Source organism: Littorina saxatilis, linkage group LG8 (genome assembly GCF_037325665.1).
Source record: "Littorina saxatilis isolate snail1 linkage group LG8, US_GU_Lsax_2.0, whole genome shotgun sequence".
In the NCBI taxonomy this organism is placed as follows: domain Eukaryota; kingdom Metazoa; phylum Mollusca; class Gastropoda; order Littorinimorpha; family Littorinidae; genus Littorina; species Littorina saxatilis.
In genome coordinates, this window is record NC_090252.1 from 39418268 (window position 1) to 39445840 (window position 27573).

General features: G+C 41.3%; 2 protein-coding genes across 2 annotated transcripts in view; both read left to right on the plus strand.

Annotated features, from left to right (window-relative positions):
- LOC138974642 (multiple epidermal growth factor-like domains protein 11) overlaps positions 1-13453 on the plus strand; it is a 56713-nt gene extending 43260 nt beyond the window's left edge. The window contains exons 6-10 of the mRNA XM_070347367.1: positions 7971-8204; positions 8646-8828; positions 9049-9177; positions 11893-12030; positions 13215-13453. Of these exons, the coding sequence (XP_070203468.1) occupies positions 7971-8204; positions 8646-8828; positions 9049-9177; positions 11893-12030; positions 13215-13453 (923 nt within the window). The remainder of the gene's footprint in view (positions 1-7970; positions 8205-8645; positions 8829-9048; positions 9178-11892; positions 12031-13214) is intronic.
- A 6076-nt stretch (positions 13454-19529) lies between these two features.
- Positions 19530-24251, plus strand: LOC138974643 (uncharacterized). The gene is made up of 3 exons (XM_070347368.1): positions 19530-20606; positions 21036-21223; positions 21605-24251. The coding sequence occupies exons 1-3, from the start codon at positions 19530-19532 to the stop codon at positions 24249-24251; spliced, it is 3912 nt and encodes a 1303-aa protein (XP_070203469.1).
- Positions 24252-27573: the final 3322 nt, after the last annotated feature.

Consider the following 27573-nt stretch of genomic DNA (forward strand, 5'->3'; position numbering starts at 1 on the left):
ATTACTTGACCAAAATTTCAACCAATTTGGTTGAAAAATGAGAACGTAACAGTGCCGCCTCAACTTAAAAGCCGGATTTGACGTCATCAAAGACATTTATTAAACAAGTCGCGTAAGGCGAAAATACAATATTTAGTCAAGTAGCTGTCGAACTCACAGAATGAAACTGAACGCAATGCCATTTTTCAGCAAGACCGTATACTCGTAGCATCGTCAGTCCACCGCTCATGGCAAAGGCAGTGAAATTGACAAGAAGAGCGGGGTAGTAGTTGCGCTAAGAAGGATAGCACGCTTTTCTGTACCTCTCTTTGTTTTAACTTTCTGAGCGTGTTTTTAATCCAAACATATTATATCTATATGTTTTTGGAATCAGGAACCGACAAGGAATAAGATGAAAGTGTTATTAAATTGATTTCGACAATTTAAGTTTGATAATAATTTTTATATATTTAATTTCCAGAGCTTGTTTTTAATCCAAATATAACATATTTATATGTTTTTGGAATCAGAAAATGATGGAGAATAAGATGAACGTAAATTTGGATCGTTTTATAAATTTTTATTTTTTTTTTTACAATTTTTAGATGTTTAATGACCAAAGTCATTAATTAATTTTTAAGCCACCAAGCTGAAATGCAATACCGAAGTCCGGGCTTCGTCGAACATTACTTGACCAAAATTTCAACCAATTTGGTTGAAAAATGAGGGCGTGACAGTGCCGCCTCAACTTTCACGAAAAGCCGGATATGACGTCATCAAAGACATTTATCAAAAAAATGAAAAAAACGTTCGGGGATTTTATACCCAGGAACTCTCATGTCAAATTTCATAAAGATCGGTCCAGTAGTTTAGTCTGAATCGCTCTACACACACACAGACACACACACACACACGCACACACGCACGCACGCACGCACATTCACCACGACCCTCGTCTCGATTCCCCCTCTACGTTAAAACATTTAGTCAAAACTTGACTAAATGTAAAAAAGGAAAAAAACGTTCGGGGATATCATACCCAAGAACTCTCATGTCAAATTTCATAAAGATCGGTCCAGTAGTTTGGTCTGAATCGCTCTACACACACACAGAGACAGACAGACAGACAGACAGACACACACACATACACCACGACCCTCGTCTCGATTCCCCCCTCCATGTTAAAACATTTAGTCAAAACTTGACTAAATGTAAAAAGATGTTTTTGATTTGTTGAGAACAAGCAAGGGTAATGTATTTTTACTACAGAAAACGCACTGGAAAATTGAACAAGAAAATATGATCAGATCACAATGGGGGTTTGAATGTATTGTGGCAGGAAATAATACTGCAAGCAGAGGAGTTGCTGTGTTATTTAAAAATAATTTTGAATATAAACTTCATAATGTTGTGAGAGATCCAGAGGGGCGATATATTTTGATTGATATAGAAATGTTGAATAAACGATTTACTCTGGGGAATGTATATGGCCCAAGCAGTGGTGACCACCCTGAGTTCTTTGAAAACCTGATGGATAATATTGTTTTATTTGATAATGACTGTATTGTGATTGGAGGGGACTGGAACATTGCAATTGATCCTAAGATTGATTCTAATCATCCTTCAAAAGTGTATAGAATGAGAAGTAGGAAAAAGATGTTAGATATGATGGAACAGTTGAATCTTGTAGATATTTATAGAAGTCTGCACACCGGTTTAAGAAAATATACCTGGCGAAGATTTAATGGTGTACAAAGAAGTAGACTGGATTATTTTTTAACATCTGAACAATTGGGATTAATTGTTAATGGTGTTGATATTATGCCCAGTTATAATTCGGATCATTCACCTGTATCTTTATGTTTTAATACTGACATTGTAAAAAGACACCGACCACTATGGAAGTTTAATAACTCACTGTTAAAAGATATAACATGTGTTAGATTAGTTAAGCAAGTAATATTAGATTTGAAACTACAATATGCTGTACCTGTTTATGACAGAAATAATATACACTTGATTGAGGATGAAGATTTGGTGTTGCATGGCCTCACATCCATGAGAGGTAGCATAGGACAAATGTCCTGGCCAATGTAAAAGTGATAGGACATTTGTCCTGAACAAAAACAAATCAATAGGACATTTTTTTCCCGTAACAAAACGTAAATATAATTAAACTTGACTAGTTCTGTCCCTTTTCTGGGATAAATAGATCCCTGCGCCTTGAGTCCGAGTCTGGAGATACGCGCGCGATATAAGACTTCATATAACATAGTTTCTTGGCACGAGGGTAAAAGAACAAAAATACTGTTTTTGGCAAAAAGTGAGCAGCTTTGACTGCCACAGCTGCCCCCTTTTCTTGTTTTGTCAGCTGTCGGGTTTCAACTAATATCTCCTTGTCTCTCTGGAGAGATGGCACTTGCACACTAGACTAGCAGCATGGTCTTTGGTTTCTTGATGATCGGTAAGGGCCGATTTGCGAAAGTTCGAACAGCCAACGGTAAAAGTGTTGTACTTCCCTGTGTGCTGACATGAGGTGCAAAACATAAGTTTCCTCTCTGGGTCATGCGACACCCACGGGAATGATGTCGCCCAGCTTGAGACGAAGTTACGCGTGGGGGTGAGGGAGGGGGTAGTGTCTTTCTTCGGCTCCGATGTTTGACCATCGCGATCATCGACATTCTCACCTGGGCGATCGGGCTCTAACTGCTCTGGGGCTGGAGGAAGCTCAGTTTCCGTGCTACTGACAGATGATGAGGGAAGGGACTAGAAGTGTAATTTCTTCTGTCCCTTTTCTGGGATCAGATTTCGTTTATGCGGCATGTTTGTTATTTTCGGGGAAAGCGCGAAGGGAGGCAACTCTCAACTGGCTTCGAGCATTCCGAGTTGCGAGCCTTGGAAACTCTTTGGTACTAGAGGCACAAAGTGTCTAATTTTGTCTGCTACACATCACTTTGCAATACATCGATAAAATAGCATTCAAACTACTGTAAATTGAGAAGTACTGACGATGTCCGGATCAAATGATGGAATAATCGGACATTGACCACTTTGTGACAAAAACAATAGGACATTTGTCCTCCTGCATGAAAAATGTATAGGACATTTGAAAAAAATATCCTCATATGTCCGATGTCCGACGTGGATGTGAGGCCCTGGTGTTGATTATTAATGATCAATTATTTTTTTTAATGATTTTGCTGGAGATAAGAGGTAAATGTATCTCCTACGCCTTACATGAAAAAAGAGAAAGTGATAGGAAAGAAAGAGAAATCCTTGCTGAGATTGCATGTTTGGAGAATCAGGTGAATGAAAGTAATGTACAGTTGTTAGAACAGAAGAAGCGAGATTTGTGTGAAGTGCGGCAGAAGCGAGTTGATGGTATTATTGTGAGATCACGTGCCAGGTGGATTTGTGATGGTGAGAAGAATACAAATTATTTTTGTAACCTGGAAAAAAGGAATTATGTGCAGAAAGCAATGTGTTTTGTACAGACTGAGAACGGGGTTATACATGATAGTGACCTTATATGTAATGAGGTCAAGTGTTTTTATGAAGAATTGTATTCCACAAGAGACACAAATTTGGTAAATGAATCGATTGATGAAAACTTAGAACACCCAGCACTTTCCAATGAAGAAAAAGATTGTTTGGAAGGGAAAATTACCATGCAAGAAATGATGGCAGTTATTGAACGGTTTAATAACGACAAAATCCCTGGTTCAGATGGGTATACAGCTGAGTTTTTTTTAAGTTCTTTTTTAAAGATCTCTGTTCTTTTCTTTTGAGATCCCTGAATTGTAGCTTTGAAAGGGGAGAGATGTCTATCACCCAGAGACAGAGAGTTATTACCTGTATACCAAAGGATGGAAAGGATAAAAGTTTTTTGACAAATTGGCGACCCATTACACTGTTGAATGTATTATAGTTTATAAGATTGCTTCATCCTGTATTGCTGAACGGTTAAAGTCTGTGTTACCAAACTTGATCCATGAAGATCAGACAGGCTTTCTTGAAAGAAGGTACATTGGCCAAAACATAAGGTTATTATATGATAATCTATTTTATGTGAATAAGCATAAAATACGTGGCCTCTTAAATGTGCATTGACTTTGTTAAAGCTTTCGACAGCGTTTCTTGGTCCTTCATTGATAAATGTTTGTGCAAATTCAACTGCGGTGATGACATTAAAAGATGGATTTTCACTTTTTATAATAATATTAGATCATGTGTTTCTGCGAATGGTAAATATTCCATTTGGTTTGATGTACAAAGAGGTACCAGACAAGGAGATCCATTGTCACCTTATTTATATCTAATGTGCCGAATTTCTTGGCATTGTTTTTTCTTTCAACTTAGATGACATTATAGCGCTTAATTATGAACATAAATTGGTAGAAATTGAGAATTTGTTCAGGTCCTGGTCCAGAAGAAATGTAACCCCCTTTGGAAAAATAACAATTATTAAGAATTGGCGCTGTCTAAGTTAACTCATCTGTTTATGAGTTTACCAGACCCTGATGATAAGTTTTTGTTTGATTTGAATAAGTTTTGTTTTTTCATTGCTATGGGATGGTAAGAAAGATAGAATAAAGAGAACAACAGCATATCAGTCGTTTGAAGAGGGGGAGCTTAAAATGGTGGATTTGAAATGCTTTTTGTCAGCTCTGAACATATGGTTACAGCGAGTCCTTTGTAGTGAAGGAAAAGTAACTAAACTTCTACAAGCTCTGTGTCCACTTGTACATAACATTCACAAGAGAGGAGGTGAGTTTGGAAACATATTGATGCAAAGAGTTCAGAATCCTTTCTGGAGAGATGTTTTCAAACATTATAAGCATTTTGCATGCAAATGTGTCCCCATCTCCTTGAGTGATTTTGCTTCAGAGCGTCTGTATTATAATGTACATATTTGCATAGATAAAAAGGTTATTTTTAACAGGAATTGGATGGAAAACGGCATTATTACAGTCGGTCACTTGATGAGAGCCGATGGGTTTTTGTCATATAACGATTTTAAATTGAAACATCCAAATTTACAACTGAATTTTGTTTTTTTTCGAGGGCGTTATGCGCTCAGTTAAGAATTTTCATAAAAGATTAAAGTTGGATGCAGTTTTAAACAATGTTTTTCATATTGGTGATGATGTTGTATGGAAACAAATAGCTAAAGGTGGAGTAAAACATATATATACCCATCTTGTGAAAAATGATGGCAATCTACAGTGCATGGAAAAATGGTCTAATTTATTGAATTTTGATGTAAATGTTAGAAAGGTATTTCTGACAATAAGGCGAACTACACAAGATACCTGAGGTGGTTCCAATATAGAATTTTTCCCACTCAACGCCTGTTATTTTTGATGAACATTTCTGACACATCACTATGTAGCTTTTGTACACAGGAAGAGGAAACCTTAGAACATTTGTTTTGGGAGTGCACAAGAGTTAAGCTTTTTTGGTCTGATTTCACAGAATGGTTATGCCTAAATTTCACACATTGCAGTAATTTGAATTTGTCAAAAGAGCTTGTCATTTTAGGGTATTTAGACAACTTTCATATGGATGCTGTTTTTGATTTGTTTATTCTTCTTGCCAAACAAAGTATATTTGGAGCCAAATTAAATAAGACAGTCCCAACACTAAATGTTTTTGTGAAAATTGTTAAACAAAGGTTTTTGATCGAAAAGTATAATGCTAGTGTAAATAATTATTATGGTAAATTTGCAAAGGATTGGTGTTTATATAGACACTGTTTTCATTGATGCCAAAGGATAATGGTATTGATTGATTTCGTATGAACATTTTTGAATGTGATACATGTACCCCCTGACCCATTTATTCATAACACACATTATACAGTACTTTTACGCCTATAACTAAACCCCATGTATACTTGGAGGACAAAATGTGACCACTGTCCACACCTACCCCCTTCCCCTCCCCCAACCTCAGTTACCCCCCCCCCCCTCTCCCCTCCCCCAACCTCAGTTTCCCCCCCCCCCCCCACCCCCACCCCCCCTTCCATGTCCCCTGTCTGTTTAACAACCCACCCTACTGTCTACGTCTGTGTCTTGTCTAGGTACGTGCGTGTGTATGCGCTTTGTTGATAAAACTCTGTGTATGCTGTATGTTATGTTGTGTTTATGTGTATATAAAAGAAATAAGATAAAAAAAAAATAAAAAAAGACTGCGCTGAATTGCAATGTTTGACTTCAAAGTCCGCTTTGACAGGTCGCGGAATAAACAAATAAAAGGGGGGGTGGGTGAAAAACGATTTGAACAATAAATACCCCGTGCGGAGACAAAGGCGGCACGTCATTGTACTGTAAAGGCGTATGTAATGTTAGACGGAAGATTGCCAAGCCTGTCTTTTCCCCTTTGATCGTATTTCAATTAAATATTAACATCAACTAAAACAAAACAGTAACAACAACAAATCATAAAATCACAAAAATGTCAATCAATGTGATGAGAAAAGAAGGTATCCACAACTTTTATGACAAACCGGATATAAAGTCATTAAAGACGTTTATTTTTTTTATTTTTTTTGGGGGGGGGGGAATCAGCTTTTCTACTGAGATATTAGGGCTTACAAACGGAGATGTCTTAATTTACAATCTTAAAATATCAACAACAACTTATTCATTATATATTTATATTATTTAATATATAAAACAATCAATCAATTTATTGGAGAAAAAAATGCCTGAAAGTTAAATCAAACTTTAACCTAAATAAACACTTAATTTATCCCCAACAAAACGTATATATATTTTATTTTTCCTTTATGATTATTTATCATCTATTCAATTTTTCCTCAACAATTATTTGTAGTGCCCTCATTAAAAACAATTCTATTTTCCCTTTTTTTAATTTTTATGTATGTATTTATTTAAAAACAAAATTCAATTTACTACTTTAGAATCTTTTTTCGTGTATGTGCTGTATGTGTTTCATCTGTGTATGTGTGTGTGTGTGTTAAGGTTGTACTTATAGCTGCATTAGGTTTCTGAACATAATATGCCAATTTAGATCCTTGTTATATTTAAGATTTTTTATTTCATGCTACGTCTTTCTCAGATTGCCAAGTTGGGTATTCTTCGTATAACGGCAAAACCTGTTTACCGTGTAACTCCAACTGTTTCGACATTTGTGACAAGGTGACTGGCAAATGCATCGGTAAGTTAATCGCTACATCCTCTGCGTATGTTTGTTACTTATTTTGGAATGAGTTTTCTAAGGCAGATACAATTTTTTTGTGCACAAGGCGATTATTCAATCTTCTACAAAGCTGCTCCCCAACTGTACAATCATATAATTGCAATGGTGTATGTGTTTTGTCAATGGCATTTAAACTTCCGAGTGTACAGGTATTACAATGTATTATTATATTATACTAATGTAAGTGTGTGCTTATGTGTGTTCTTATGTGTGTGTGTGTGTGTGTGTGTGTGTGTGTGTGTGTGTGTGTATGTGTGTGTGTGTGTTTGTGTGTGTGTGTGTGGGTGGGTGTGTGGGTGTGTGTGTGTATGTGTGTGTGTTTGTGTGTTTGTGTTTGTGCGTGTGTGTGTGTGTGTGTGTGTTGTATATATAAGGTCACTATATGTATACAAAACGTTGGCAGTCTCTTTGTTTTGGAATTTTACCATGTCCTACGTTTTACTCGTATTGAGAATTAAGAGCTTGTCTTTGTTTAGTGGGGCACTGGAATAGGGTCGAGGCTAACGCTTATTGCCTGAATGCCTAAAGCCGAACATCCGTCTCCAGGGAACAAAGCCTAAGTTGTTGATTTTTAGAAGGCCACAGACATAGATTTTTATGTTGCCAGCTATACTGTTTTGAGCCAAGACACGAACAAAGCAGAGCTAAATATATTGCTTGCACATACCAGCCGATGTGGGCATTAAAACATACTTTCAGGGACATGTCCCCTCTGACAATTTTAAGCAGCTTGCATTTGTGTATGTGAATATGTTTGTTGTGCGCAGTGAACGTGGCGATAAACAAGATCTACAGTCAGATCAGCTTTAACGATACGAGTGTGCCGGCCAGTTACGCCGCAAACGGTAACACCACGGGAGCTAGAGAGGGTGCAGACAACTGTATCGTTACAAGAATGGGGGAATACGGACCAAACCCAAACGACACATCTCACTGGTGGGAAGTGGACCTAGGCAGGACATACCCTGTCAAGAACATCACCGTCTGGGCACTCGAGAATGGTGGGTTTTCGTCTCTGCTCCATTCCTTTCTAAAGTCTGTGTTTTGCTTTGTCTATATTTGAAAGGCTCCATCACGTTAGGGTATGCTATTTTGAATAATTCATAATTATATGACATTTTATTAACATATGTATGGTAGTTTTCTTGGAATTGCTTACCCTTACGCTTGTGAAAAAAAAGTGTAAAACACTCGACTTAATGAAAGCAAAAAAAGGTTAGGACCAAAGAGAGGATGTAGAGGTTTTTTTTTGTGAAGATAGATAGAGATAGATAGAGAGAGAGAGAGATAGAGAGAGAGAGAGAGAGAGAGAGAGAGAGAGAGAGAGAGAGAGAGAGAGAGAGAGAGAGAGAGAGAGAGAGAGAGTGAGTTGAAATGATATATTGTTCTCAATTAGTCAACAGTCTTCCTTTTATGTTTATCTTACTTTTGTCGTGAAACAGGGACCGACTATCTGTGCCCGTTCACCATCACAGTGGATAACCAAACGTGTGTCAACGAGACGTCATACCAGGGAAGTCCTAACACCTCCGTGACGTGTGATTCTGTGACGTACGGACAGGTGGTGCGTCTTTCCCGGACACAAAACGACAACATCCTGGCCTTTTGTGAATTTCAGATACTTGGTAAGATGCCGAAAAAAACCAATCCAGATGTTTTGTGCCAGACAGCTAAAAGTCGTAGCAACATGACATGAACAGATCCATATAATTATTTGTATTGGACTAAAAATACTCTTGGACGTGTGTGTTGCTCACTGTGTGTGTGTGTGTGTGTGTGTGTGTGTGTGTGTGTGTGTGTGTGTCATTTTGTCTGTGATCACTTGTGATTTTTGTATGTTTGAAGTGCCCGTTGGTGTCAGCCAGTGTCCAGCCGGTCAGTACGGAGCACAGTGTGAACTGAACTGTAGCGACAACTGTGGGGGCGGACAGGGCAGCAACTTCTGTGACCAGGACACCGGTGCTTGTTATGACGGTAGGTTGCACTCTGAACGAATAGCATAACTAACAAGAACCTAAGCAACTGCGATCAACAACTCTCAAGCACACACAGACACACACACACACACACACACACACACACACACACGCTCGCACACACACACACACACACACACACACACACACACACACACACACACACACACACACACAGTCACTCACACAAAGAGGGATTAACAATCGCCCATTCATACGACGGCTCGTCACAGGAAGTTCTTGTTTTCTTTATTGTGAAAAGATGTGAAGACCAACTGCGAACTTAATCATCAAAAGCAACACACACAACACACACACACACACACACACACACACACACACACACACACACACACACACACACACACACACACACACACACACATGTACACTCCCCACTTTCATTGTCGACATGTTCTGGTAAAATCAAATCAAAACTGGGGCAAATATGTTTTGTTAGAAAAACTGTCTGACATGACAGAATGGCAACATAACAACACACACACACACACACACACACACACACACACACACACACACACACACACACACACACACACACACACACACACACACATGTACACTCCCCACTTTCATTTTCGACATGTTCTGGTAAAATCAAATCAAAACTGGGGCAAATATGTTTTGTTAGAAAAACTGTCTGACATGACAGAATGGTAACATAACAACACAAGTCGCGTGAGGCGAAATTACTACATTTAGTCAAGCTGTGGAACTCACAGAATGAAACTGAATGCACTGCATTTTGTCACAATGACCGTAGTCCGCCGCTCGTGCAAAAGTCAGTGAAATTGACGAGCCTGGTTAGCGCGGTAGTGGTTGCGCTGTGCTGCATAGCACGCTTTTCTGTACCAGTCTTCGTTTTAACTTTCTGAGCGTGTTTTTAATCCAAACATATCATATCTATATGTTTTTGGAATCGGGAACCAGCAAGGAATAAGATGAAAGTGTTTTTAAATCTATTTGGAAAATTAATATTAATCATAATTATTATAATTTTAATTTTTAGAGCTTGTTTTTAATCCGAATATAACATATTTATATGTTTTTTGAAATCAGAAAATGATGAAGAATAAGATGAACGTAATTTTGGATCGTTTTATAAAAAAATAATTTTAATTACAATTTTCGGATTTTTAATGACAAAAGTTATTAATTAATTTTTAGGCCTCCAAGCTGAAATGCAATACCAAAATCCGGCCTTCGTCGAAGATTTTTGTGCCAAAATTTCAATCAATTTTATTGAAAAAATGAAGGTGTGACAGTCCCGCCTCAACTTTTACAAAAAGCCGGATATGACGTCATGAAAGAAATTTATTCAAGAAATGAAAAAAAACGTCTGGGGATATCATACACAGGAACTCTAATGTAAAATTTCATAAAGATCGGTCTAGTAGTGTACTCTGAATCGCTCTACACACACACAAACACACACACACACACACACACACACACACACACACACACGCACACACACACACACACACACACACACACACACACACACACACACACATATGCACACACACACATGCATCACGACCCTCGTCTCGATTCCCCCTCTATGTTAAAACATTTAGTCAAAACTTGACTAAATGTAAAAAGGATGTAATCGATTCTGTGCAGAGCGTAACGGTAAGGTTTTCATTATCATAATGGCACACACTTTCGCTCATTGAGCCGCTAGAAGAGTGATCATTCGCACTCGGGTAGTCAACACCAAGTCAGGAATAGAATCCACGCCTCAAACTTACAGTGACATGCTGTGTCGTAATAACACACAATGAAGTCCCTAGAAAAATACCAAACTGACGAATTTTCTTGTAATCACAGTGGACAGCTCCTTCTTTTTTTTAATCCAACTCACCCTTTAGATATGATGAGGCAATTTATCTCACATTCAAAACAGCCAGTCTTTCATTCGCACCAACCTCTTCCTCCTAGCTGTAAAATTAATCTGCATAATAATGATGATACTGATGATGCTATGCTTTAATAAATTCGACTTGAGGAGGACGTGAACTAATTCCATGTCGGCAAGATAAGTCACTTTTCAAGCAAATATGTATGCCATCTTGTGCAGCATGTGTGGATGGGTATTACATGCCGACCAACGCAAGCTGCACTCAGTGTCCAGGGATCTGTCACAATCACACACCGTGTAACAAGACCACTGGTCAATGTGAGGAGTGTCCACCTGGGAAGAAAGGAGTCAAATGTAATCAAGGTAATAATTGTCAGGGTAACGTTTTTGTAATTCATTGTGCGAACGGATTGTCATTGTGTGTTTTGACACTGGCACATTTACTGGAGTGTGTGTGTGTGTGTGTGTGTGGGTGGGTGGGTGTGTTTGTGTGTGTGTGTGTGTGTGTGTTTGTTTGTGTGTGTGGGTGTGTGTGTGGGTGTGTTTGTGGGTGTGGGTGGGTGTGCGTGTGGGTGTGCGTGTGCCCAAACACCAAACATCAGCCCCTCATGTTCCCCTAATATGTATTCCCTCTACTCCGTGATCAACGAGTTCAATACATCGGAAAGAGAGACAGAGACATAGACAGAGACATAGGGACACAGATAGAGGGAAGGAGGGGGGGGGGGGGCAGACACACAGCCGAGGCAGCGAGAGACACAGAGAGACATAGATAGAACATGCATGTACTCATTTCAGCACTCGCTTTTACAAATCATGATTTTTCAGACTGTGACGGCGGTCAGTACGGTCCCTCCCGCTGTTCTCTGTTCTGTGGTCAGTGCCAGACCGGAGAACAGTGTCACCCCGTGACTGGACACTGTCCGCACTGTCAACTGGGAGTATATCCACCACTGTGTACTGAAGGTATGTGTACAACCACTGCAACACACACCCCATGATAACTATGACTTACACCCAAGTTCAACGTGGTATCGTGTCAACATACACACACACGCACGCACCCACGCACGCACACGCGCGCACAGACACACATACACACACACACACACACACACATACACATGTGCACACACACGCACACAAACACATACACACACATTTGCCCACACACACGCACACACACACACACAAACACACACACACACACACACAAACACACACGCACACACGCACACACACACACACACAAACACACACACACACACACACAAACACACACACACACGCATCGACCATTACCTGCCATTCTCGCAAATAAACTGTTATGTTTGTACATTTAGTACTGCTGTAGAATAATCAACAACCAAGAAAGGTTATATTCTTGAAACGTTTAATTCACAAACCAAGTGGACAAACAAGTGAAACGGGAGGAAACATATTGTGATTAAATGATGCTGTGATTGATCTAAGTATGTCCCCAAGATGGTCGTCAATTTATTCTGTCAAATGTTTTGTTTATGAATAGTTATGTCGTGCTAAAAAAAAAAAAAAGTAATGTTTTATACACAACACCAGCATGTGGCAACAATACTTACGGAGAGAACTGTACGGAGCTGTGTGGTCAGTGCAAAGGGAGACTACAATGCGACGCGGTGACGGGCATATGTGCCACAGGCTGTGAACCGGACTTCTCAGGTTATCTTTGCAAAACAGGTGAGTGGCGGTATTTTGTAGATTGTGAAAATGTCTTACATTGGCAGTCAACGTGTTTCTTTATTTAGGTCCTTCTAGTGTTGAAGGACGGTCGGTTGCCTGTCTAATCTGACCAAACCTACGATATAACTTGTGTCAGTGTGTGGTTATACGCATAGCGTTATGATGTGTTTGTGGACATTACTTTATTCCTTTATATTATTACTGTGAATGTCCTGTATCAATTGTTGCTTAAGTCCCGGATGTAAGCTAGAGACTTTCAACAAGATTGGGACTTTGACACCTTCATTTTGTATTTTGGCTTTTACCTTCTATCTTTGTAAAGACAGTGTTTGCTTTGATGTGTTTTTAAAATTACGCACCGTGTATTTCCTGTTCGCTCCTAAAGTCCTCTGTGGTCAAACCCCTACAGCCAATTCTGGCTAATCTTTCAGATCCCTCAGGTGTTCAGAATACCGTCACCTTGACACTAACGTACGTGGTGACTGTCTGTACCCGGGCGACGGAGAATGAAGTGGAGACCACTATTCGAGCCAGAATTGTGAAACAGAACGAGGATTGGCCTGGTCTTTGTATCGACAAAGTGTGCACCAATGCTGATGTGACTGTCACGTGTGGAGGCATTTCACCCAAGTCTGTCAAGATAGTCATTGAAGTCAATCAAGTTCCGTAAGTGTTACGAATACTTAACGACCTCACTCTATTATGTGGTGTTTGGGATGTTTTAACGAGGACCAGAAGTACATATCGTTTTAATTGTGACCGACATGCTAATGTCATTTTATTAAAGGATTCCCCTACCCAGAATTCCAAACGGTTTGGGAGATTTTGAAGATTTCGTTCGGGTTGATGACGCCCTATGGTCGGTTTATTAAATAAAGGGAAGCAAGTGGTACACAGGCAATGAAAGGGGATACTAACTTATAAGATCATATACCTATGTGAGGACAGATAGAAATGTGTGTGTGTGTGTGTGTGTGTTCCTGTGTGTGTTTCTGTGTGTATTTGCTTACATATGCGAAACTAGATGAATACCCGCTTCGCCGGGTACGGCTTCGCCGGGAAGAAGTCGAGCCGAATACCCGGCGAAACTAGATGAATACCCGCTTCGCCGGGTACGGCTTTGCCGGGAAGAAGTCGAGCCGACCATCGAGAACTTTGGCAGTGCATCGCGGACACACACACACACACACACGTACACACACACACACACACACACACACACACACACACACACACACACACACACACACACACACACACACACACACACACACACAAGTCGTATATATATATTGATCGTTCGCGCGGTAGAGAGAGAGAGGGAGAGACAGACAATCAGACATACAGATAAACAGAGTCGGAGTTGGACGTAACTGCTGTATAATGTACAGTCAAATGTGTACTGCATTTCACTAGTGGATCTTTCTATATATCTCACCAGAGCCACTCTTCGTGCCAGCCTGACCCCAATGACGTCATCAGCTCCCAATGTATTGCTGACGGCAGCTCAAGGAGACGCCTTTAATCTCACGGTAATACACTGACCTAATTAAACGAGAAGATAAGTTCTTTGGCGTACACCTGTATTCTACACCTGTTGAATGAATAGACGGTTTTGTACTATGAACTCTTTCCATGAGAATTTCTTGCGTGAAGAACTTGGAAACAATAATATTTAGTTATCTAGTTAACTTTGTTCATCTTACCACAGTCACTTCGTTGTTTCATAACTTTGTTCATCTTACCACAGTCACTTCGTTGTTTAGATTTAGTTATCTGGTAACACAAACGGCAGCACTTTCCTCCCCTTTAGTTTAAGGCCTAAAAAAAAAATAGATGTGGTTACGGTAACCCGACCTACCCTATTTTTAGGGGCCGATCCTATAACTTTTTATTACATTTGTCAAAAAAAAAAAAAAAAAAAAAAAAAACCGAGTGCAAAAAACGCAATGAAAGCGAAAGCGCCCGTATCGCACACTTATTTCCCTGTCAAGTAGGTTTAATTTGTACACATTAGAAAAAAAAGTTTTAAAAAAAAAAGTGATTGCCTACCTACCTACCCTATTTTTTTTGGCTATGTTACCGTAACCACACCTATTTTTTTTTTTTTTTTGCCTAATGTACCTACCATCCCGTGTAGATCGTCGTTTAAATCAGCATAGATCCGTCCACACTTTTGACATGGGACAACTACCATACATCTGATTAAGCATAATAGAGCATACACCTGATGGGCGGGTAAAATAGCTCAGTTGGTAGTGGCGCTGAATTCAAAACCAGCGGCGTGAAATTGTTTTGCCGACTTGAATTCGTAAAGTACATGTGCATGTCCATTTGTAATATCAATTGAGCAAATATACATTTAATGTCTCACGCTGTCCTTCTTTGCCTCTTGGTAATTAACTCAGGCGTGAGAAATATAGAGATTGTGATACCAGGTTTAAACGAGTAATTGTTTTTTTGTTTTTTATAAATTGAAATGCAAGCGAAAGCGAGTTTTTCATTGTTTGAAATAACAACTCAAACTTTTTCATTTTTTCCCGTAACAAAAAGACTAAATCCAAATGGCAAAATACGAAGTACAATAAAGGTCTTATCGGAGATGAAATCATGTGACCTTGTCTTCTGTTGTGGTAATGTTCATGTCTTTATTGATTTCAAGAGTTTTGGAGCAGTCCTGGATAAGACAGACATTGTGGTCAAGATCGGGGTTTCATGCATGGCCGGTTACATCCAAACAGCAACTGAGTGCGGTAAAGATGCAATTGTATTACTATATTGTGACAATACACCCACGTTTTCTAACATTGTTCATTTCGTCATTTATTTCGTCTCTTGCCATCTCATTGTCAGAGATTGCATTCAAAGCATACTAAGCTAAATTCTCTTTCATGTGTCTGTCTGTCCGCTGTAAAGACCATTAGGTTGATGTGATTGTGAATAAATATCATGTATTTTTGTCAAAAGTTAAGCGTTCCTATAACTGACCTTTCTATCTTTTTACATTTGGTCAAGTTTTGACATAGAGGGGGAATTGAAACGATGGTCGTGGTGTATGTGTGTGTGTGTGTGTGTGTGTGTGTGTGTGTGTGTGTGTGTGTGTGTGTGTGTGTGTGTGTGTGTGTGTGTGTGTAGAGCGATTCAGAGTAAACTACTAGACCGATCTTTATGAACTCTTTTTATGAGAGTTCCTGGGTATGATAGCCCCAGACGTTTTTTTCATGTTTTCGATAAATGTCTTTGGTGACGTCATATCCGGCATTTTGTAAAAGTTGAGGCGTCACTGTCACACCCTCATTTTTCAATAAAATTGATTGAAATTTTGGCCAAGCAATCTTCGACGGGGGCCGGACTTCAGTATTGCATTTCAGCATGGAGGCTTAAAAATTAATTCATGACTTTGGTCATTAAAAATCTGAACATTGTAATTAAAATTATCTTTTTATAAAACGATCCAAAATTACTTTTATTTTATTCTTCATCATGTTCTGATTCCAAAAACATATACATATGTTATATTCTGATTAAAATCAAGCTCTGAAAATTAAAACCATCAACATTATGATTAAAATTAAATTTCCGAAATCGTTTTAAAAACAATTTCATCTTATTCCTTGAACTAAACTACTGGACCGATCTTTATGAAATTTTACATGAGAGTTCCTGTGTATGAAATCCATAGAAGATTTTTTCATTTTTTCTATAAATGTCTTTGATGACGTCATATCCGGCTTTTTGTAAAGGTTGAGGCAGCACTGTCACACCTTCATTTTTCAATCATATTGATTGAAATTTTGGCTAAGCAATCTTCGACGAAGGCCGGACTACGGTGTTGCATTTCAGCATGCAGGCTTACAAATTAATTAATGACTTTGGTCATTAGAAATCTAAAAATTGTAATTACAACTGTTTTTATAAAACGATCCAAAATTACTTTTATTTTATTCTTCATCATGTTCTGATTCCAAAAACAAATAAATATGTTACATTCGGATTAAAAACAAGCTCTGAAAAATAAAAAAAATATAAACATTATGTGTCACAACCCGAGGTTTTAGAGATGCAGAAGAAGCTTAAACAGGCTTTTTGTAGATACACGAGATGATGTAATTGTTATATGTTTGAGTGTATATAATAATTGTGTTATTTACAACATAAGCATTGGAGTCCAAACACTATTGTAGAATGTATGCGTGTGGGATGTGAGATGCTTTACGCCTGTAACTTCGCGTATTTGCAAGTTTGTGTCCGAATCGTGGAACGGGCTATAGTCACCCGGTAACGCGCGGTGAACAAACCAGGTCAAGCTGCAGAAAACGAAAGTTTGTAAATATTTGTTGGGCACAGTCGTGCAAATTAAATAATGTTCATTTCACCTGGTAAGATAATATAGTGTAATGCATAAATTATATTATAGCGTATCTATAGGCTATTTAGTAAGAGAAGAATTAACATAGTCCGGGTCAGCGGTGTACGAATACACTTTGGCACCCCGTCAGCGAACTAGCACGGTTTTGGTTCAGTGCTACCCGAGAGAGTCAACGGTACGGTTGCAGACGTACTGGCGGGCGCGAGTACTCCATCACCCGGCGGTTTTTTACGGTGAGCGTTGTCATTGACTTGGCGGGTGGACTATTGTTTCGAATTGCTGTGGCTGAGTAGATGTCGTTGTCTAATGTTTGTTTTGTTTGTGTTTACGTTTCAGTAGTGTTGTAATATTGTGGGACACGGTGATTTTGAAGCGTGTTTATGTCCGTGGGAAGTTGCACGGGAAATATGAGAATTACATCGACCGGCCCATTACTACCTATTCGTATAGGGAGCCTCAGGATTTACATGTATATTAATGCATGTTTGGAAGTGATATGCAGTGAACATACAGTGGAATTATATGTGTGTAATTATTTGCACATAACTGTTAAATATTCGTTTACACGGAATATCACATTTTATACAAGATGGCGGTCTACTTTCCGACAACTTTTGTATCCTTATGTTATTGAGCATGTTGTTTTATACCTTCATATTATAGTGTGTAATATTACGCGGGGAGTTATCATACATGTGGGGATATGGGTGTTGTTGTCATGCAATTGTGGTTGCGTAATGTAATGTTAAAGTTGGATACCACAATCTAACATTAGTGAACGTTTGTCCAGTTATTTGTAACATATCACATGGCGTATATGGTCATGATAAATACAATAAGTTTATAGGTTTAAGCAAACTATAAATCTATATTGTAAAGCCCCGTTGTATAGCTAATGTATTAAATAATTATCCTTTTCCATACATGGTTACTTGGTGTAAAGTTTCGATCTTGATGTCCATCGGTATGATGCGCTAAAGGTTTGCATCACCGATGAACACTAACACAACCATCGATACACGCCAGGTAGCTAGGGATGTTATTGTTTAGTATTAACGTGCTGTTTTATTTACATGCAGTTGGCCGGAGAGAGAACGGAGGAGGGACGTATGTTCGCGTGAAGGCGTTGAGATCTGGACAGATGGGACGCTGTCAGGAGGCGATACGGCTCACAGCAACGCAAGAAGAGCGGCGTGGGTTACTCCGACCAGTAGATTCCACCCAAAGTGTACGCAGGACCACCAGAAGACAGCATGAGGAAGGAGTCTGGTCAACTCTACATGCCTAGGAATCTGGGGAACAGCTCCGAAGGACTGGAGCTGGGTTCGACGTGCTTAGGCAGTCGGGGACCTTTCTAGGGGGTCAGAATCAGGAAGCTGCGGCCTTCTGAGGAGGGAAGGACATGTGGGGCCTTGGTGGGCGTTGTGTATCCCGAAAAAGCTAAGTACTCTGTCGTGGTTAAAGCATGTGTCTGTGTTCGTGTAATTTGGTGATGCGACCTTATTGAGCGCCGTATACTAACAGGCTATTTAACCATAGGGGGGGTGCTTAGGACTGGAGTTCCAGGATAATTTCATGTGAATTCATGTGTTGTCAATTTTCGTAGTATTTGTAGAGTGTACACGTTAAATGTGTGGATGTTTCGTGCATAAATTTGTGTTTATTATATAAAGCTTGCAAGTTACATGTGGTTCCTTTAGTCTTTTTATACATAGTGATGTCTGTCTCCACTTGTAAACTTTCTTGGGTGTGCGTTAGTGAGTGAGGTGTATGTTTGCGTGTGATCCCAAGATTGCTCAATCTTGTGGAGTTAAGTCGTCACGTGTCAATGGTGGAGATGCCGGGGACCCATGAGTGATATGCTTTCGAGGCGAAGCTCTGGGACCCTTTAGTTATTTATTTTTTGGAACCAAATTTGTTTGTTGTTGTGTTTGTTTGTGTTGTTGGCATAGTTTGTGTGTGGTGTTTGTTGGTTTGTGTGAGGTGGTGGTGACCGTTTGATTTGAAATGTGGTGACTGTTTAGACATCCCGTGGGTGGTTGGAGGGGACTGGACATCTCTCAGCGGTTGAGAGGTGTTGGGTTACTTAGCCACAAAGGATTCATCTTTAGTCCATCCGTTAAAGTCAGACGGCGCCACTGAAGCAGATCGAACTAGCAAATACGCATGTATTCTATATTCGGATTCGGTTAAAGTAAAGTTTCATTCCGGTATTACGCTAAGGCTATGTGGCTATTGATTGTGGTAAAGTATAACCAAATGTCAATAACTTACGCGGATTTCGTCCGATTTCTCGGTGGGCTTCGGTACGCAGTTTGATGCGTTTTCCTTTCGCGTGCATGCAAATATTTTTTCAAGTAGCGCGTTTTCATCTGAAATGGCGACGGGAGGTGATAGTGTGGATTCTCCGGTGTCAGGGCGACTTAGGTCACAGGACGTGCCGACTGATAGTTTAACCGGATTAGTTACATCTGAACTCATGAGGAAGGCAAAATCAACTCGAGAGAAGCTTCTACATAGTCCAGGACGTGAAGAAGGGGAGTCCATTACGTACTACCAGAAGTTCATGACTTTAGGAACGCAGATGGAGTTGAAGGGAGATAGTCTTCGAGCATTCGCCGACGCTAAGATAAAGGAGATAGAGGACGTACGGGCCAACAAGGAGAGGTTGAGCTTAGAGAAGAAGAAATTGGCGATGGAGGAAAGGAAGCTGGAAGAAGCACGGGTGGAAGCTCAGAAGCAACGCGAGTTCGAGGAGAGTATAGCCCAGAAGCAGCGTGAGATGGAGGAAAAGAAACTGGGAGAAGCACGTGAAGAGGCCCAAAAGCAGCGTGACTTTGAGGAGGCCAAAGTTCAACGTATGGAAAAAATGGAGTCTGAAAGAATCGATGAGATGAAGAAACTTCAAGATGAAGCACAGAGGCACGCAGAACGATTAGAGGAACAAAGGGCAAATAATCAACGAGCTCATCAGAAGGCGAGGGATGGAATGGTAGAATCTACCAAAGTAACACTTCCTGCATTCGACGAGAACAAGGAGGATATAGAAGCTTATCTTACCAAATTCGAGAGATTCGCAGAGGAGTTAGACTGGGACCAGACAACATGGGCGAGACGCGTGAGTACCAAACTCAACGTGAAAGCGACGACCTTGATTGGGGATATGTCGAAGGAGGACGCTCGAGATTACCAGTTAGTGAAGAAAGAGTTACTGAGAGGATTCCGGTGTACAGCAGAATCGTACCGAGAGAAGTTCAGGGCAGCAAGAAGGAAGAGCGAAGAAACGTTTTCAACCTACGTGAGCCGGATAACGCGGTACCTGCACAGTTGGATGGACCTAGCGGAAAAACAACGAACTTACAAGGACCTCTTCGACCTGGTTCTTTTGGAACAGTTGCTTACTGGCATCCCGCAGTCTGTCGCTACGTTCATTCGACAGTCCAAAGCCACCAATGTAGCTGATTCAGTTGAGCAAGCTCAATGTTTCGTGGATGCACGTCCTGGTTTCGACTCATCACAGAAAGGGGGGAAAAACCAAGATAAAGGAAACAATGGGAAGACAGACAGTAAGGTGCAACTTACCCAGGGACAAAGGGTAAAAGATAGTACTGTCAAATGTTTCGGATGTGGAGGGGATCATTTCATAAGGAATTGCCCGGAAGCGGGGAAGCCGAGGGGTGGCGGAGAAATGTATGGGGCAGGCATACAATGTCACAAATGTCATAAGTTCGGACATGTCAAGAGGAACTGTCCAGGAATAACCCTTATCATCAGTCCAGAACCGGAGGAGACTGCAGTGAGAGAAGTTTTCTTGATGCGGGAGATAGAAGCGAATTACAAGATCCATTCAGGGTTATGTGGGAAGTGTGATCGTCGTACTCAGGGAGAAACTTTCGACATGACAGTTAGGGTGAACGGGAAGGCAGTGGTAGCCATACGTGACACGGGTAGCCCAATGCTGTGTGTTAGCGCTGACCTCATCGACCCGACTACGTACACAAACAGGACAAGAGAAGTGTCAGGAGTGTTTGAAGAGCAGGGAACAGTACAGGCTCCCATAGCCATCGTGAAGTTAGAATCTTCGGTGTTTGTAGGGAACGTGGAAGCTGTCGCTATTCAGAATATGGCAATTCCTGTATTGATAGGAAACTACATGGTCCTGCCAAATGGAAAGGAAGTGAGAGTTCCGGTATACGGAAAGAAACATGTAATTCCATCTTTGTGCGCAGCAGTTCAGACACGAGGACAAGCAAGGAGGGACGAGAGAGGGAATCTAACATTGAAGATTAATGGAGTCCCCTTGGCACAAAGGACCTGTGCTGAAATGGCTCAAGCACAAGAAGAGGATCCACACCTAAAACGTGTGCGCGAGTTGGCGGTGGAAAAGAAGCCATGGCGTCAACAAGGAACCGGGAATGTTCGATTCGTGATACGTAAAGCTTTGTTGTACAGAGAATACTCAGGTGCAGATGGAGTGGATCACCGACAGTTAGTGGTGCCCAGTGAGTTCCAGAATGAGGTGATGAGATTAGCTCACGATGCACCCATGGCAGGACACCTAGGGGGAACGAGAACCAGGAATAGGATATGGACAGAATTCTATTGGCCTGGTATGTGCCCCGACATCAGACGATACGTGGCATCATGTGACGCTTGCCAGAGAACTACGGCAAAAGGGAAAGTGAAGCCAGTACCATTGGAAAGAATGCCGTTGATCGATGTCCCGTTCAAGCAGGTAGCGGTGGACATCATAGGGCCGATTCATCCGCCGTCAGACCGAGGACACCGTTTCATACTGGTAACAGTAGACTATGCCACCCGGTATCCTGAAGCAACCCCTCTCAAGAAAATCGATACACCACATGTGGCGGAAGCGTTGTGGGAGAACTGGACCAGAGTGGGCATACCTGAAAAAGTGTTGTCAGATAACGGTACCCAGTTCAAGAGCGAAATGATGCAGGAGGTGTACAACCTGATGTCAGTACATGGAATGTACACAACTCCATACCACGCACAATGCAATGGTCTAGTTGAACGTTTCAATGGTACGCTGAAACAGATGCTGAAACGACTCTGCCAGGAGCAACCCAAGGAATGGGACAGGTTCATTCCGGCGTGTTTGTTTGCATATAGGGAAGTTCCTCAGGAGTCGTTAAAATTCTCACCGTTTGAACTACTCTATGGGCGAACTGTGAGGGGACCTATGCAGGTATTACGGAAGCTGTGGACCAAGGAAGAGACAGACCAAGAAGTGAGAACCACTGCCGAGTACGTTGTGGACCTGCGGAATCGAGTTGAGGAGACATGCAGGATTGCCAGAGAAAACCTCGGGAAGGCGACAGAGCGATACGCAAGGGCAGCGGACAGGAAGGCAGAAGACAGACAATTCAAGGAAGGAGATGAGGTGTTGCTGCTTCTTCCAATGAAAAAGAACAAGCTGGAAATCGCTTGGCGTGGACCTTACGTCATCAAGGAGCGATGCGGCATGAACGACTACCGGATTCAAGTGGGGAGTAAAAAGAAATTATTCCACGTCAACCTCTTGAAGAGATACGTCAGGAGGAGAGAGATCCCAGCGGTTGTAGGAGTGGTGCTGGAAGAAGAGGAACTGGAAGAAGTGCCTGAAGTCTCAGCAGGACAGAACACCATTCCATTAGTGCCATTAGAAGCGGGAGAGGGACCCAAAGATGTTAGCATCAATGACGTGTTACCCGCCCAAAAACAACAAGAGCTGAGGGATTTGACGATTGAGTTTGAGAACCAATTCACCGATCTTCCTCGTACTACAAATCTTGAGGAATGTGAAATCACCGTCCTCGAAGATACACCAGTGCGAGTGAGGCAGTACCCATTGCCTCACGTGGCCATGGATTGCATAAGGAAGGAAGTGCAAGACATGTTGAAGCTAGGCGTTATAGAGCCTTGTGCGTCGCCCTATAGTGCTCCATTGGTCTTGATCAAGAAGCCCGATGGAAAAATGAGAACCTGCCAGGATTTCAGGAAATTGAACCAGATTGTGCGGTTTGATGGTGAACCTCTGCCAGACGTCGAATATCTGTTCGCCAAGTTACATCGGGCTAAGTACTTGTCCAAACTGGATTTGACCAAAGGGTATTGGCAAATTCCGGTGAAAGAATCAGATCGAGACAAGACAGCATTCACGACCCCCCAAGGCCAGTTTAGATGGACTCGGATGCCGTTTGGGTTGAGAACAGCAGGTGCCATTTTCTCCAGGATGATGAGGAAACTCCTCGAGCCACTAGGAAGAACGGACGTGGATAACTTTGTGGACGACTTGTTGATCTCCAACGAGGACTGGGACGAACACCTGAGGGCTCTGCGGGCTGTACTCACACGGATGGCGGCAGCGGATCTGGCAGCCAGACCGAAGAAGTGTTTCCTGGGATACCAACAAGTAGTCTACCTGGGACACAAAGTGGGACAGGGATGCATGATGCCAGAGGAGGTGAAGATCGAGAAGTTCAAAGCACTGGGGGAACCCAAAACAAAGAAGGAAGTACGCAGGTTTTTGGGAATGCTCGGTTTCTATAGAAGGTACGTGCCACATTTCTCGGAAATTGCCCTACCACTGACGAACTTGACCAAGGGAAAGAAGTTCGAGGCAATCGAGTGGACACCGGCTTGTCAGGAAGCATTCGAGCGCTTGAAGGAAACTCTGGTCAGCCAACCTGTGGTACGATTGCCTGACCCCGAGAAAGCATTTGTGCTACGGACTGATGCGTCAGATGTGGGACTAGGCGCGGTGCTGTTGCAAGCAGATGAAAAGGGTGACCTGCAACCAGTGAGCTATGCCAGCAAAAAACTGATTCCTGCGGAAATCAACTACTCCACAATCGAGAAGGAATGCCTTGCAATGGTGTGGGGGATAAGGAAATTCGAGCCCTACCTTTTTGGGCAACATTTCACTTTGATGACAGATCACCAACCATTGCAGTACCTGCAGCAGGTAAGACCACACAACGGGAGGTTGACGAGATGGGCTCTACAGTTGCAAGCTTATTCTTTCCGAGTGCAGACCATCAAAGGAGTGAACAACGTGGACGCTGACTTCATGAGTCGGGTTGCTCTTGATATATAGGGTGCTCACTGTTGGTGGTTACCGTTAGTTCGAGCTGGTGATGGAGGTGTGTCACAACCCGAGGTTTTAGAGATGCAGAAGAAGCTTAAACAGGCTTTTTGTAGATACACGAGATGATGTAATTGTTATATGTTTGAGTGTATATAATAATTGTGTTATTTACAACATAAGCATTGGAGTCCAAACACTATTGTAGAATGTATGCGTGTGGGATGTGAGATGCTTTACGCCTGTAACTTCGCGTATTTGCAAGTTTGTGTCCGAATCGTGGAACGGGCTATAGTCACCCGGTAACGCGCGGTGAACAAACCAGGTCAAGCTGCAGAAAACGAAAGTTTGTAAATATTTGTTGGGCACAGTCGTGCAAATTAAATAATGTTCATTTCACCTGGTAAGATAATATAGTGTAATGCATAAATTATATTATAGCGTATCTATAGGCTATTTAGTAAGAGAAGAATTAACATAGTCCGGGTCAGCGGTGTACGAATACACTTTGGCACCCCGTCAGCGAACTAGCACGGTTTTGGTTCAGTGCTACCCGAGAGAGTCAACGGTACGGTTGCAGACGTACTGGCGGGCGCGAGTACTCCATCACCCGGCGGTTTTTTACGGTGAGCGTTGTCATTGACTTGGCGGGTGGACTATTGTTTCGAATTGCTGTGGCTGAGTAGATGTCGTTGTCTAATGTTTGTTTTGTTTGTGTTTACGTTTCAGTAGTGTTGTAATATTGTGGGACACGGTGATTTTGAAGCGTGTTTATGTCCGTGGGAAGTTTGCACGGGAAATATGAGAATTACATCGACCGGCCCATTACTACCTATTCGTATAGGGAGACTCAGGATTTACATGTATATTAATGCATGTTTGGAAGTGATATGCAGTGAACATACAGTGGAATTATATGTGTGTAATTATTTGCACATAACTGTTAAATATTCGTTTACACGGGATATCACATTTTATACAAGATGGCGGTCTACTTTCCGACAACTTTTGTATCCTTATGTTATTGAGCATGTTGTTTTATACCTTCATATTATAGTGTGTAATATTACGCGGGGAGTTATCATACATGTGGGGATATGGGTGTTGTGTCATGCAATTGTGGTTGCGTAATGTAATGTTAAAGTTGGATACCACAATCTAACATTAGTGAACGTTTGTCCAGTTATTTGTAACATATCACATGGCGTATATGGTCATGATAAATACAATAAGTTTATAGGTTTAAGCAAACTATAAATCTATATTGTAAAGCCCCGTTGTATAGCTAATGTATTAAATAATTATCCTTTTCCATACATGGTTACTTGGTGTAAAGTTTCGATCTTGATGTCCATCGGTATGATGCGCTAAAGGTTTGCATCACCGATGAACACTAACACAACCATCGATACACGCCAGGTAGCTAGGGATGTTATTGTTCAGTATTAACGTGCTGTTTTATTTACATGCAGTTGGCCGGAGAGAGAACGGAGGAGGGACGTATGTTCGCGTGAAGGCGTTGAGATCTGGACAGATGGGACGCTGTCAGGAGGCGATACGGCTCACAGCAACGCAAGAAGAGCGGCGTGGGTTACTCCGACCAGTAGATTCCACCCAGAGTGTACGCAGGACCACCAGAAGACAGCATGAGGAAGGAGTCTGGTCAACTCTACATGCCTAGGAATCTGGGGAACAGCTCCGAAGGACTGGAGCTGGGTTCGACGTGCTTAGGCAGTCGGGGACCTTTCTAGGGGGTCAGAATCAGGAAGCTGCGGCCTTCTGAGGAGGGAAGGACATGTGAGGCCTTGGTGGGCGTTGTGTATCCCGAAAAAGCTAAGTACTCTGTCGTGGTTAAAGCATGTGTCTGTGTTCGTGTAAGTTGGTGATGCGACCTTATTGAGCGCCGTATACTAACAGGCTACTTAACCATAGGGGGGGTGCTTAGGACTGGAGTTCCAGGATAATTTCATGTGAATTCATGTGTCGTCAATTTTTCGTAGTATTTGTAGAGTGTACACGTTAATTGTGTGGATGTTTCGTGCATAAATTTGTGTTTATTATATAAAGCTTGCAAGTTACATGTGGTTCCTTTAGTCTTTTTATACATAGTGATGTCTGTCTCCACTTGTAAACTTTCTTGGGTGTGCGTTAGTGAGTGAGGTGTATGTTTGCGTGTGATCCCAAGATTGCTCAATCTTGTGGAGTTAAGTCGTCACGTGTCAATTAAATTTCCGAAATCGTTTTAAAAACAATTTCATCTTATTACTTGTCGGTTCCTGATTCCAAAAACATACAGATATGATGTGTTTGGATTAAAAACACTCTCAGAAAGTTCAAACGAAGAGAGGTACAGTAAAGCGTGCAATGAAGCACAGCGCAACCGCTACCGCACCAAACAGGCTCGTCACTTTCTCTGCCTTTTGCACTAGCGGCGGACTACGTTCAGTTTCATTCTGTGAGTTCCACAGCTTGACTAAATGTAGTAATTTCGCCTTACGCGACTTGTTTTCTTCTATAAAACAGATTCAATAATGCATACATCATTTCTCCCTGTCATTCTCTGCTGGTGAGATTTGTGTTACTCTAAAACGACGTCATTAGTACATGTATGCAAATCGTTTCACAAAATCACATTTCTAAAAAAATGACATTCTGGAGGTTTGGTTTGGAACAACTTTACAGCTTCGGAAGAGAGTCGCATGCAGTAAATGCTAGCTGTTGGTTGGTTGGTTATTATTGTTGATCGTGTCTTCCGCAGTTATAATGTTATTCGAAACATATGCACTGTAAATGTTATATCGTGATACTATTTGTTTAGTTTACTAATCAAGCATTCACTGTAACTCTGACAGTTTTTTTTCTCCCATGCCATGTTTGCATCTATTAATGTGAAAATGTATGTGCTGATTTGTTGCGTCTACAGTGAAGCTTGAAGAACCGTCACTCATCACACCTGTTGTCCTTGGCTCAAGCATTGGAGGAGTGTTGGCCTTTCTGGTGGTGGTCGCCCTTGTCGTTCTTGTCATTGTAGTTTACAGGTGATGCAAACAAAATGTCACACACACACACTTACATACACACACACACTCACACACACACACACAAACACAGACAGACACACACACACATACACACACACACATACACACACAAACTCACACACATACTCTCATGAATACACAAACACACACGCACGCACACACACACACACGCACACACACACACACACACACACACACACACACATACACACACACACACACACACACACACACCGTATTTTTGGTGTGACTGATAATGAAAAGTGTCACTGGAAGTTAACCTTTTTCAGTTG